General features: G+C 61.0%; 2 protein-coding genes across 2 annotated transcripts; both read left to right on the plus strand.

Annotated features, from left to right (window-relative positions):
- Nucleotides 1-2749: 2749 nt before the first annotated feature.
- LMJF_35_0560 (putative phosphatidylinositol-4-phosphate 5-kinase-like) lies at nt 2750-5968 on the plus strand (the record flags this gene model as incomplete). Its single annotated transcript, XM_003722403.1, has 1 exon — nt 2750-5968. The coding sequence occupies one exon, from the start codon at nt 2750-2752 to the stop codon at nt 5966-5968; it is 3219 nt and encodes a 1072-aa protein (XP_003722451.1).
- Nucleotides 5969-6995: 1027 nt separating this feature from the next.
- LMJF_35_0570 (conserved hypothetical protein) lies at nt 6996-13355 on the plus strand (the record flags this gene model as incomplete). Its single annotated transcript, XM_003722404.1, has 1 exon — nt 6996-13355. The coding sequence occupies one exon, from the start codon at nt 6996-6998 to the stop codon at nt 13353-13355; it is 6360 nt and encodes a 2119-aa protein (XP_003722452.1).
- Nucleotides 13356-13745: the final 390 nt, after the last annotated feature.

Raw genomic sequence — 13745 nt, forward strand, 5'->3', positions numbered from 1 at the left:
TGGCCAGAACGACAAAAAAAAAAAACAAAAAGTACGTAAATTCGTAAACGGAGCCGAAGGCAACGGTCAAACCTCGTGAGTGTCTTTTCTTTCGGTTGTCCTCTGCACATACACCCGTGATGGGCGAGTCGGGCGAAGAGGAGTGCGCGAAAGCGCCAAACGTGTGGGAAGGAGGACCACTACAGTTGCCCTGCAACGAAGAGAAGAGGATATGGGCGCTGTCCCCCCTCCCCCCGCCCCTGCGTGCGGCGCTTTTTCTTGCTCTTCTCCCGGACGAGCGTGCCTGTGTGCATGTGAGTGTATTTGTGGGCGTGTGTGTGTGTGTGTGTGTGTGTGTGTGTCCGCAGAAGGGCCCCATTCTGCTGTCAGCGTGACAACAGAAGTGCCTCATCTAAGTGATGCACGCGGACTTCCTCTTTATATGCTTTGTTTTTCCCCGGTGAGTTGTGTCCCCCTCCCCCTTCTCCCCTCCACACAGACACAGCCACACACTCACACCCCCTCTATGTTTGGTTTCTCTTCCTCCTTTGTGCGTGTGCTCCTTCTGTTGCGTATTGCCTGAGCTCATGGCGCCTTTCCTGATCTGTGTGTTTCTGTCTTTAAGCTTCGTTTTTTTTTGTTGTTCTGGACCTCCTCCTCCTCCTCCTATCGAACTGTTCACCAGACGCAGGCATCTGCGAAACAAAAAAAAAGGAGAAACAAATACAATCAGCATCTAATAAAGAACAAGCCATCGCTGCTGCTTATGTGCATGCGTGTGTGCGCGTGTGTGTTTGTCAGTATGACTTTGTTGTGTGCGTGTTCGGCTCTTCATTTCGTTGTTGCGTCCTGTTGTTGTTGTTCGTTTCCAGACTCTCTCGCTCGCTTTCTCTCTCCAGTATTTGGTCATCGCGTGTGCGGAAACAGTCGGTCGGATGCGATCAACAATTCACTGCCGCACTCGCGTTTATGCCCCTCTTCCCACTACAACTCTGTTGACTACTACCATCATCATCACCACCACCACGCTCCGCCCTCTCCCCTCTCCCCAACGCAGCACACGAGCGCAAGAGCACTCGGCGGTGGGAGGAGAGTCGAAGTGGTGGTAAAGGCAACAGGTTAAAGAAAAAACACAAGGAAAGAAAACGGGTGTGGGGCAGTGAGGAGAACATACCCAGGGAGCGAAAGGGCAGAGGTTAGAGAGGCAGATTACGGTGGGCTAGAGACGAGTGGAAAGCGGGTAAGCAAAGAAAACAAGAAAAGCGTGTGCGACCAAATCACAGGGCAGCGGGTGATAGAGGAGTGAGTGGGAGAGAACGTTCAAGGCTGGAAACTGTAAAAAGGATGAACGACGAGGAAGGCCAAGGGACATACGAGAAAGCCATGCACAGGGAGGGAACTTACAATACACACGAGCAAGCACGCACACATTCCGCTCGGTCGCCTTCACCTGGTGTACTCTTTCCAAGTCCTCCACCCCTACTCCATCGCCCCCTCCCCTCCCTCCTCCAACCCTTCCCTTGTCTGTTCGCCTTAGATGCAGTTCACCTGATCGTGTCCCCCTTGTTCCTTTGCTTCCGAATTCTTGATTCTCGTTGTTTAGCTTTGTGTTACTTTCTGATTTGTGTGCATGGTGTTAAGTAACCCGCATTTCTCCAACTCTTCACCGCCCCCCCCCCTCTTAAACGCGCGTTTTCTGCCTCTCGCGCAAGCGCGCGCCTCCACACCTTCGACGCCCCCTCCCCCAAGAAACGGGACGGGGGTGTTCATGTGCGGGTGTGTGGGCTTGTGTGCACGCTCTCGTTTTCTTGACTCCCTCTATTCCGTTGTCAGCCCACTTTCGACTGCTTTGCTTTTTCCTTTTTCCACCCACCAAACATCCCTCCATCCCCCATCCCCATCCCCTTGTTTTTTTTTTATGTTGGTCTGATCCTTTTTCTTGTTTTTGTTTTGTTGATCTTGTTGTTTGGCCTTTATTTGTGTGTGCGTGTGTGTATGTGTGGGTGTCGCTCCTCCAGTTGAAGGCGAAGAGGGGTACCGTTGACGTGTCTCTCCCAGCACATACAAGCGAAAGCGTGACGACGAGTGGTCACGTGTCGCGCCGATGAAAGACACAAACAAAAAAAGGAACCCAAACACACACACGCACAAACATTCATTGAGTTTGATGTTCCCTTGTCTCTCTTTGGTTTTCCTGCGGACGTACATAGAGAGAGAGGCAGGGGCGGAGGAGCAGGAGAACGCGTATCGTGTGTGTGTGTGTGTGTCTGTCTGTCTGTCTGTCTGCGGTGACGCCGCAAGGATGTGCTGCATGCACCCCCCCCTCCTCATGCGCTCTTTCTCTCGGCATGCCGCTGCTTTTTGCCGCCCACGTGCAGTCTGACCTGCGCACGTGTCCACGCACAAAGACGCCCATCTCAACACACCTCTGTTCTGTTTCTCATGCTTTCGCGCACCTGCACACTACATAGGTGCAGGTTTCTTTGTTTTTCCCAACTTCTCTGTCGAGGAAGATCACCATCGCCTCCTCCTCCCTCCCTTCGAGTACATACACATACACACACACACTCGAGCGGCCCCCGCACCCAAACCAAACTGTCGCCACATTTGCTCATCTCCTTCATTGCCTGAGAAACCCCGTCACTTAGTGGCGCACAAGTGTGACCGCGCACCGCCCCTCAACCGTCTCGCGTGCGTGCTCTTCTCGTCTTTTCTCCTTAAGAGCTGTTGACTACTCGAGAAACCACAGCACCGCACACCGGTTCAGCGGATGGAGTCACGCGATGCGCACGCCAAAGTCTCAGTGGACGGCGGCACCGATGAAGCCGTTCCCCACGATCGCGAAGACACGGTACCTCCTCCGGCAGCACCCTCTGCGCGCACCAACGAGAGAGAGAAAGATCTGCAGCTGCGTCGACTGAGGCGCGAAAATCATCTCCTGCGGCTGCAACTCCTCAAGCTGCGCGAGCAGCAGCACCAGTTACTGGCTAACACCAGTGCAGCGGCAGTGTGCTCTGTCTCCGATAGTGCTTTAGCCGTATCAGACGCTGCAGAAGCGGAGCCGCAGCAGACGCGCTCCGACATAATAGACGAACAAGCCACAGCCCTACGCACCCGCATGCTGCAACGGATAAAGGAAAGGCAGCAGCGCACCACAGTGGTGCGGTCGCTACTGCGCGACGCCGAGCAGCTGCACAGCGAGCTCCCTCAGCAGGAGCAACTGGAGGCAGAGCGGGGGAACTCGAGCGGCACGGACACGCCGGTCTCGCCCGCGTCTCCACCCGTGAAAGCGGCGCCGGCGCAGTCGATGGAGGCGGCAGCAGCGCCACCGTCACCGGCGGCAAAGCTCGACATCATCGAGGACGGCCGCGATCAAATAGATCAACAACATGCCCTACTGGCCAGCCCTTCCTCAGCGACGGCTTCACGAGTACCGCCTGACAGGTCTGCCGCGTACGGCGCGCACGCCGTTGACGACCTGTCGGCTGAAGCGATGCTGCAGCGCTTTCAGGACCGCAAATCGCAGCGCCGGCTGCGGCTGGAGCAGATGTTGGGCCCCATTTACGATGCGGCAGGCAGCGGTGCCGCTGGGCCGAGCCGTGAAAATGACAGTGCGGAAATAACGCCTCTCGGTGCCGCGCTGCGGGGTGCAAGTGCCGGACAAGGTGGAGAAGGGGCGCAGTCCCCTCTCGACCGCAGCGTGGCGGCGTGGGATGGCAGGGGGAGGAGGATCGACAGCCGCACGAGACGCGGAAGGGCAAATGGCCACAACAACGCTGCGGCAACCGCTACACCCACTTACAGTGGGTCTACGAGGAACCCGAATCAAATTGGCCGTGCCGTGAGCGACGCTGTAAAGAACAACAGCTGGTACCTCTGCAAGGTGCTGGAGGCGGCGCTGCTTGACACAATTCAAGCGCGGCCGGCAAACGAGGCAACGGCGCCGGTGTTGTCGTCTTCGCCGGAGAAGTACCTTCCACCCGGCTCGCACTCGAGAGCGACATCATTTGCGGAGATGTCATCGTCCTCCTCTTCGCCCGGCTCAGCCTCTTTCCTGTTGGGTCCTCTATCCGACGGGCGTGCTGCCGGCGGCACCTCCGGCTCCACGACGCTGACGACCGGAACCGCCTCTGGAATCCCGCAGCCAGAGTCGATGGCGGCCGCTCCAACCTCCGTAAGAATCCCTCAGATGCTCTACCCCAAGGGCGTAAGTGACACGGCGCTAAAGCGAGCCATTGAGGAGTCTCTGCTCCTGCACTTTCGCTGCGTGCAAGACGCCCCAAGGCGCTTGACGTCATCGCAGGCGGCGGAGGAGAGTTTGCCGGCGTTTGAGGCAGAGAACCGTGACGCAGAGCTGCGCCGCTGCTTCGCGGAGGGTACCGGCAAGGATGCGTTGCTTAGCAGCGGTGCGCGTCGCGACGACGACCTGGGAAGCACCGCAGCCGGAAACGACGACGAAGAGGCTCCAGAGAGGGAGAGCGACATGCTCGGCGCCCGCGACGACAACCTCGACCCGTTTGCCTGTCTACTGCTCGCTCGTCTCTCCGCCGATCTACCTTCGAAGACCACCAAGTCAGACTGGACAGGCAATCACCTGTCGCGCTACAGCAGCGGCAAGGATGGGGCCAAGCAGCCGTCATCAACGTCCCTCAACGCGTCTACTGCATCCAGCCCCACAAACTCCAAGGCCGGCGTCGCCTTCGTGGCGGCGGCCAGCGGTGACCGCCGCATGCACGTCCCCAAGAAGCACTTCAGTCGCCTCGACGAGGTGCAGGTCGAGATGCACGCGCCGGTTATCTTCAACCAAATCCGCGACTTTCTGCGCATGGACGTTGAACGCTTCCGCCGCTCCTTTATACCAACCTCGTCGGCGTCGCAGTCCGATGCGGACGGCGGTGAAGGGACGGACCCTCGGCGCTGGCGCGCAGCACAGCCGCAGCAGCGTCTCCGTGTCGGCGCCTCAGCTGGTGCGGACGAGACAACCGCGTGGCGCATCACCGTGTCGCCTGGCAAGAGCGGGACAACCTTGCTGTACTTCAGCGACTTTGTCATGAAAACGGTTCGGCCCAGAGAGATGGAGTTCCTGCTACGGAAGTTCCTGCCGGCATATGTGCGTTACTGCGAGCGCAACCCGCATACGCTGCTGCCACGTTTCTACGCGCTGGCGACGCTGCGGTGGTGGAAGGCGGGAGTGGTACAGCACTTTGTCCTTATGCAGAATGTCTTCACGACGCCGTACTACATTCACCGCATCTACGATGTGAAGGGCAGCACAGTGAACCGGACGGCGCTGCAACCGGGCAAACCGCCGCCGCGCACGGCCTTCGGCGCTCTCCTGCTGAAGGATAACGATCTACCTCCGCAGCTCATCATGTGCGGCACGTATCAGCGCGCCATCGTGCTTGCCCAGCTACGGTCCGACGTTGAATTCTTGCGCCAGCTCAACGTGGTAGACTTCAGCTGCATGATCGGTGTCCGTAGTCGCCTCTTCTCACGCGAAGAGGGCCCTTCCAAGACACTCCTGCTCCTGCGCGGGCAGCACCACGCCGGCCACGTGAACACACTCGGCAGCAGCGCTGTCGTGACACAGGGGCACATCGGGCAAACCTGCAGTGAGGTCATGCACGCGACGGACAAAACGGCTGCCGCAGACGGGGAGAGCATTAGCGTGGGGGCAATGGAACCGACGCTGTCGCCGTCCTCTGTTGATGCGCAACGAAGCGACTATGACGATGACGTCTACGTCTGCATCCACGGATGTGACGGTGGATTGCTGTCGTTACCGATCTACACCCCTGGTGACGACACGACCGCGCGTGAGGAGGTGTATTACCTCGGCATCATCGATGTGCTGCAGACATACAACTCGGTCAAAAAGTTGGAAAGTTTTGCGAAGGGCTTCGTCAACGATCGGCGTGCCATCAGCGTGATTGCGCCTGATAAGTATGCAGAGAGGCTGTACAAGGTACTGGAACGCATCACAGTGTAGGCACCCTCCCTCCCTCCCCTTTCCCCTTCCCCTCACACCTATGCGTCACGGATGAATTCAGGATGGCGCAGGCTTTTTGCGTATTTGCTTCCTCTTCGTGAATTTTGTTGGTGCATCTTCCACAACCACCATCTCTCTCTCCGCTCTCCTAACCCTTTCGGTGTACGGGGGGTGCAGCGCCGCCTCTGCTTCCCTTGACGCGATGACCCTCACTCCTCTCCACCGTGCGCCACGGCTGCCGTGGCGCGCGCAGGCTTCCTGCCTCTCTCTCTCCTGTGGCCCCATCCTCTCCCATTGTTTTCTCTTCGGTCTGCTACATTTTGGTTGCCTTCTCGTTTCTCTCTATCTCACAGATGGCTCATGTGACCATCGCAGCACGCTTGTATGCATGCTTGTGGGCGCGCGCACCCGTTCTTCTTTCACGCTTCGGCAGACTTCCTCCTTTTTTTTACGTGCTCGCTCGACGCGGGCCACTGCTGTGCGCCGCGGCATTTGTGCCTGTGCTCGTGTTCTCGTCTGTGTCCTGCGCCTGTGTTTGTGAGCTCCCTCGATCCTTTCTCCGTCTCGCGTACCCTGACTTGCGAAGCCCATCAATACTCTCGCCGGTCTCTCCCATACGCACACACACGCGCACACGTCGCCGCGACTTTTCTGCATGTGCAACAGGGGACCTCACCGAACAGTCGTATTGTGAGCACCCACATTCAGTCTCTTCTTCTGTGCTCATCGTCGTCGCGGTGGGGAGGGAGGGAGGTTTGTGCGGGAGTACGCTCCCTCTTTCCCCCCCCCACCCATCCCCTTCCCTGCCCTCTTGTTGCGGGGACTTCGAGTCGGCTAGTTGCACCCGCTTCGCTTGTCTTTGACCACCACGTCCCTCTCCCCTCTCCCGCACCTCTTCCGTTGGCTTTCCGCGCACACGTGAAGGCCGGTGCGCACGCGTTTGCTCCAGCCCCAACGCCGTAGCTACCAAGACCTACGCACCTACAGAAACACGCCAATCTTCTCACCATTCCCCTGCCTGTCAAGCATGCGCTCATCCCAGTCTGGAACGCTAACGACTAGTCCGTCACCACCAAAGTCCCCTCCTCACGACTTCACCCCTGATATACTCCCCCCCACGCCATTCCGGCTGGAGGAGGCACCCGTGTACCGTGATGACTGGGCCCGGCACCACCCCTTCATCCACCTTCTCTTCCACCGCGACATCATCACGCGCCTCGTGTGGTGTGCGGCGGCGTGTCGCTATGTAACAGGTGGCGCTGACGGGGCCGTGAAGCTATGGCGGTCGGAGCTGCAGCCCCGCGTATCCTCGTCGCACGTGAACTCCTTGTACTCTGCGGAACGCCCCGCGCTCATTCCGGAGATTCATGTTGTCACGCTCGGTGGCCCCGTCACCGACTTGCGCACAAGTGGCCGGGAGGTCGGCAACTCCGAGGTGGCGGTGATCGCCTCTACCGACGGAACGCTGACGCTGTGCCGCACTGGCACAGGCGAGATCATCCGCACGTTGCGTGGGGCACGCGGGGAATCGCTGGAGGGCTGTGGCGCAGTCGCCGAGACAAGAAGAGGCCCCACGCGCGCTGGCTCTGGAAGGGAGGACGCCATCGAGGACAACGACAATGGCGCGCTTGGCGAGGGAAGCCGGCAGGTTACTCAATGCTCTTCCAAAGTTCTGACGTGGTACGCGGCGGACGCGTATAGCTATCGCCTTGCACCCTCTTCTGACATGGCGGTTGTGCGCAGACCCGTCTACACAGTGCGCGCATACAGAAACGAGGCCCGTGAAGCTCGCGCCAGTCCCTCCAACGAATACTTCCAAGGCCTGCGCACGGTGGCGCCAACCTACGAACACTTGGCGCCGCACGAGATGATGATCGCAGATGTGCTGATGCACTTCAGCGTCGCCCCAACCTCAATGACCTCCACGCACGCCTCAGCCATGCCTCGGCAATGGTACGCGTGCGCCATCGCGCTCGCCGCAGCGCCTGCCGTGATTCGCACCAGCAATATCGGCGGGTGCGGCAGCGGCGCGTCGTCGTCGTCCCAGTCAACCCTGGATCCGCTTCTGCTACTCGGTTTCCCGCAGGGCCTCGTGCAGGTCTACGTGCTGCCACAGCGCTGGTTCGCCCTGCACCAGCACGGCGAGACTCGTCTGGACACGCCAGCGGTGCGCGTTCCCGTCTTCTCGGGTCTCCTCCACTCAGCGGCGGTGCTCTGCATAGAGGTGATCGTGAGCCGCGACGTGGTTGTCTCTGTGAGTGAAGACGGTACGACGCAGCTGCGACGGCTTTCGTGCTTGCGTGTGCCACTGCGGCAGCTCAACGTAGTCGTCTCGCTGCCCACGCCCATGTCCCGTGTGCGTCCGTCCTCCTCAATGCCCGTTCCACCACGAGCGTCGGCGCTGCGGCAGCGCGTTGGCAGCGCCCATGGTCATTCGCGGCTTGTCACTTGCTGCTGCGTCGATGCCGGGCAGCAGTTGCTCATCACCGGCAGCGCCGATCACACACTCTGCTGGTGGAGCCTCATGCTAGGCAGCTCATCTACTCCAATACGCATTGTGTCGTTGCGCGACACCGCGACCACCGTGGTGCCAAAGGGCGGCGCTGACGGCACCCCCTCATCATCATCCAGCCCACCATCGATGGCGGCACGAGGCGGCTACCCAGTGGACGTGAGCCTTTTCCGTCGAAAGCTACTCGCAGAGTGCCACGACGAGGCGTCACCGGACGTCGTCAGCTGTGACGACGCAGGTGGCAGTACTTCACTGCCACGCGGCTTCCAGGTAGGTCTATTTCTGCTCGTGCTGGACACGGAACGCGTTGTGCGCATCTTCGATGCCCTCTCGGGCAAGCTCATCACCCACGAAATCGAATCACGGAGCGCTGCCGCTGCTGTGTCGTCTGGAACGGTCGACAGTGTCAGCGGTGTGTCCAAAGACGTGCGTCTGGCCCGCTACGACGGCGTAAACGGTGCTGACCGAGTGCTGCTGGGTGGACTATGTTTGGTGCCGTGGTACCTCGCCCATGCGGCGGAGTCTGGTGTGACGCGCGGGCACACAGCGTCGATCATATTCACCGCCTGGTGCGCGTCACTGAAGTGCGCCGTGACAGCGGATGCGCGCCACGTGCTCTTGTGGCGGCTGCGCACTGGAAAGCAGAGAAACCCTACAGCACAGGTGCTGCGCGCATGGCACATCGCGGCTGGCGTTCGATTTGTTGCCTTGTGCGACACGGACACCGCTGACGACGAGCCCTCGCATCTGCAGCAGCCGTCCCTGTTCATTGCGCACGGGTCAGAGCCTGTCATCGGGCAGTACGACTGCCTTCTCCGCGACTCCTCACAGGAACCCGGTACGGGTGGGCTTTCCCAGCCTCGACTTCTGCGGCAACTGTCACTCCGCGTCGGCACTGGTGTCACCGGCGCCACCGTGGACGCGCTTGCAGCGGTCACTTTGGTGGCGAAGACGGCCAACGTAACCCACGCAGGCAGCGCCGCGGGAGTGGTGACGACCTACGCCCTCGCTGCGTGTCACGTCACGCGTGGAAAGGGTTACGAGGAGTCGCATGCCGCAAGTGAGGACGGCCGCCTGTATGTGTATCCGCTGCGACTGTCGCGTTCCACGACGAGGCCGGAAGGCAGCCATGCACCTGCGACTATTGACGGAGCGACGGAGCTGATTGCACCGGTGCGTGAGCTCCATCTTTCCGACTGGCGCGCAGACGATAAAAACAGCATCGTGAGCGTGCTAGGGCTTCCGTGTGTCGATCTGCTTGTCGTTGGTGGTCGACGTGTCTTGTACACAGCACCCCTCTCGAGCGCGGCCACGTCTGCAGTCCCGTGCAACCCGCTGCCCCCTGGGTGGGCGGCGGCGCAGCAGCTGAACTGGCGAGGCTCAAACCTGTCCATGCGGGCTCCCCGACCTGCGGCGGTCTTTCCCGGTCCTCTGATCTTACTGGATGACTCGACCATTCTCGAGACGGCAGATGAAGAGGCAGAAGGGCAGGCGAACAGTAGTTCTCTGGTCGCGGTGGAACTGGTGGACTCATCGCTGACGGGCTTCTTGTCACGTCTGGTGCACATTCCGCATGACACCGCCGCCTCTACGCCAGACAGTGCTGAGGCAGCCGTGTGTCTGGTGCTGTCCGGCAGCAACGACGGTCTCGTGCAGCTTTGGGACGTGCAGCACGGCCGGGAGTTGTGGCAGTGCCGCGCGGTACCGACGCGTGAGCCGATTACCGCGCTCGCCGTGCACCAGCACGCCGCACGGTGGCTGGTCGCCGCAGGCGACCAGAGCGGCGTGGTAACGTTGCTCGACATCACCAGCGTCCTGCAGGCCGCACGCCAGGTGGTCGCTGCAGACGCGCAAGCACGGCCGAGGCCAGCCGCAAGCACCGCTGGGTGGAGCGTGCGGCACGGGCTGGTGGGTGGGGAAGGGCGCATGCTTGATCGCTGGCTGGCCCACGCGGACACCGTCTCTGGCGCTTTTTTCACGACAGTGCCAGCTGATGTAGGGGACGCGGCAGTCACTGCTCCCCAACTTCTCACGACCGGAGAGGACTCTGTCGTTATGCTCTGGGAGCTGCCGTCGTGGACGTTGCCGTCCGCCCCCCACGTCGCACTAATCGGCGAGCTCAGCGGCATTCCACTGTTCCGTCAAGGTGAAGATGCGAACAAAAGCAAACGCCGCCGCTACGATGTTCCTGTGCGGGTGCAACCGAGTATGACGAAGCTGCCGAGGGCCGCCAGGCAGGCGTACGAGCCGTGGCGGCAGCAGTACGTGCGCGAGCGTCTGTTAGGTGGCGAAGATACGGAGCTCTCGGCCGCCTTGACGCGGTTTTACCTGCACGACAAATCTTGGGGCGGCACGACTGCAAGCGAGTGGATGAACGCAGCGCCCAGCGAGGACGAGAGCGAGGAGGAGGCAAAGCTCATCGATAGCGCATGGGCAGTGCTGGCCGCTGACGTCCGCGCATTCTCACAATTTGTGGACCCCGTGGAGCCTCAAGGCGACGCACTAGCGGCAGCGCCGCAGCCGCGCACCGTGGTGCATGCCTGGTGCACGTCCCTCTTACCGGATGCGACAGCCGAGATTCCAACAACCACCTTATCGAGCAGCCCGCCCGCCGCGAAGCACCGACCCCACCGCGACGAGTACAGGGACAGCACGTACCGTGAGTCTGCGACAGTTTCGTTTGTGCCGTCGGGGGCAGCGGGAAGGCCAGCACCGCTCCCCTCCCCACTCATCTTCGCCTTCGCTGACCGCTGCTGTGCCGGCCGAGCTACAGGCGGACATCGCTCCGCTCGCCATTGCCGTTTGTCAGAGTGTAAGGCGGGCGCCTCCTCCGTCCGAGAGCGTCTGCGCCAGGTGCTACGCGTGGTCGTGCAAAACTCGGTCGGAACTGTCTCATCGCAGTGCACGTCGGGGGCATTGACAGGGATGCAGCAGAGGCAAAGCACGCCTTTAGGGCCATCGTTGTTGCCGTCCGTTGCAGACCCTTTCGCGTCCGCAGATGATAATACGCTGTCGCCGCCACCGCTGCTGCCGGAGGGGGCATCGTCCGTCATCGATTCAATGCCCTGCAACATCGAAGCTAAGAACGAGATGTTAGGGACGCCACCGGCCAGCGCCCCCGCCCCTACGGCACCCGGTGAGTCTTTCTACGGCGTCACACCGAACGGCTTGTCACAGCAAGTGGCGAGACACGGGGCTACGCCGCGGCGCCAGCTTGGCTTCACGGATGAGAGTAGCGAGTCTCGATCCACGCAGCCCCCAGTGCCAACGGCGCCTGTTCAAAATCAGTCGTCCCGTGGGTACGGCGTACACGCACCACTGGTCCGGCGCGCATCTGCAGACCGACGGGCCGGTGTGACCGCAGAGCACGGTCGCCTCCTCCGCGGCAAAGCACCGGGGAAAGCGCGCCACGCGGCGATGAGTGGGTCGGCGACGGCTCCGCGTCTGTTACATGATCATTTCGTAGACGCCGACGCCGATCTGGGCACCGAAGCCAACGCGTCCCACAGGAGTCTCGCTGGCGGTGGCGTTGCGGCGACGGTCATGCAGCAAGTCAACCACCACCGACGTCGCGAGGAGGCGCTGCAGCGTCTGATTACACTCGAGCAGGCGGATTTCGGCACCGCAGGGAATAAGACAGCGGAGAGGAAGCGCAAACTCTCTGGTGCTGCCGTGGGCCGTCCAGCAGTGCGAAGCGGCACTGTTGCGTTGGGTCTCCCACAGTGCAACATGCGACAGGCGTCAGCGGCGACAAGCCAGTGGGGAAGGTCGATGGCGAAGCAGCCAAAGACGCGCATCGACGGCTCCTCGCAGAAAAGCGGGTCGTCACACGGAGTTGTGGTAAACCCGCCGACGGCTGCACAGGTCCTGGTGTCCGACGCCTACCTCACACCAGTGTTAAGACGTGTCGGCGCCTCCAGCGCTTTATTGCCGGACCACACGGCGGCTGCGCAGAAAGTCACCACTAGTGTCGCAGCTGCATCGCTCGGGTCGACGTTGGTGCCGGACTCCGCCAATTCGGCGTGGTATGTGGAACGGCAGCGGCGCCGCGACGCTGCCCGTGAGAAGGCGCGTCTGTGGAACTCGCAGAGGGTGATGAAGACGCTGCTGAAGTGGACAATGCAGCCGGCGGAATCCTGCAGCGGCGTCGCAGAGCCGCTGCGCACCACGGAGGGATGCGTTAAGGATGGTCACACGATTGCCCTCGGCACCAAAGCCGCCATAGTGGCGCACGGCAATGCCCTCACCACAACGGGCAACACAACATCGCAGCCGGTTCTCGACCTTCCGCCAATCCTGACCCTACGCCATTCGACTGACAGCGCACTCCTTCCCCCTGTAAAAGAGGCGATCGAGTCGCCCGACGCGGCCGCGGCGGCGCTCACAACTCTCCTTTGGGTGTCGCCGACAACCGCCATCGATGTTGCGGTGCGCCACGGCCTACCCTCACGCAAAACCTTGCGGGCAGAAATGGCTGCTGCGAAGATGCGTATGCGGCAATCCGTGCAGGCCCGAGCCGCTTACCAGCGCGAGCACCGAGCCATGGCAGTAGAGGCAGACGACGACAGCGACGCGAACGTGGCCGAGGAGCTCGGCAGCGGTGACACCGATTGCCTTTCTGAAGAGCAGCGTGGACCCGGCAAGGTTGCCAGCGGTGGTGGGGCGAGCCAGCGCTCGCACGAAAGTCAGACAGTGTCGCATCATGCGATTTCCGTCTCTGCCTCCATTTCGTCGCTAGGAAAGTCCGGGTGTACTCCGCGGCGCGCGCTGCAGCCGCACGAAGGGGCTGAGCCCCGCCGCATGGCCACTGTGCCGCTGCCCATTGCCACCACACGCCAAGAGCTCTTTGGCAGCAGCACCCCACGCCGCAAGTGACGGGTTGGGAATGGGGGGAGGGGCGCAGCGATCGCTCTCTCTCTCTCTCTTTACGTCTGTTTTTTCTTAACCCAGTTTTTTTTTTCTTACCTACGGTCGATGTACATTACCCGGCCGGCTCATGCAACACCGAGAGGCCCTCTCACTCAATCTCCGCTTACGCTGCTTGTTTGTTGGTTTCGCGGTTGCTGCCTTGATATTGCCCTCCGCGCACGCACAGGCGCCTGCGGCATCTGACTGTGCGTGATAACAGGAAAACAAACCGTCGTTACGAATGGACGCTTGTGTGCGTGCTGCGTTTTGCGCCACTTCTCTTGCCGCATGACTCCACGATGGCGTGCGAGGGAGGGGGAGAGCGTTCTTCTCCTCTACTTCTTCCGCTCCCTCGTA

The sequence above is a fragment of the Leishmania major genome, chromosome 35 (assembly GCF_000002725.2).
Source record: "Leishmania major strain Friedlin complete genome, chromosome 35".
In the NCBI taxonomy this organism is placed as follows: domain Eukaryota; phylum Euglenozoa; class Kinetoplastea; order Trypanosomatida; family Trypanosomatidae; genus Leishmania; species Leishmania major.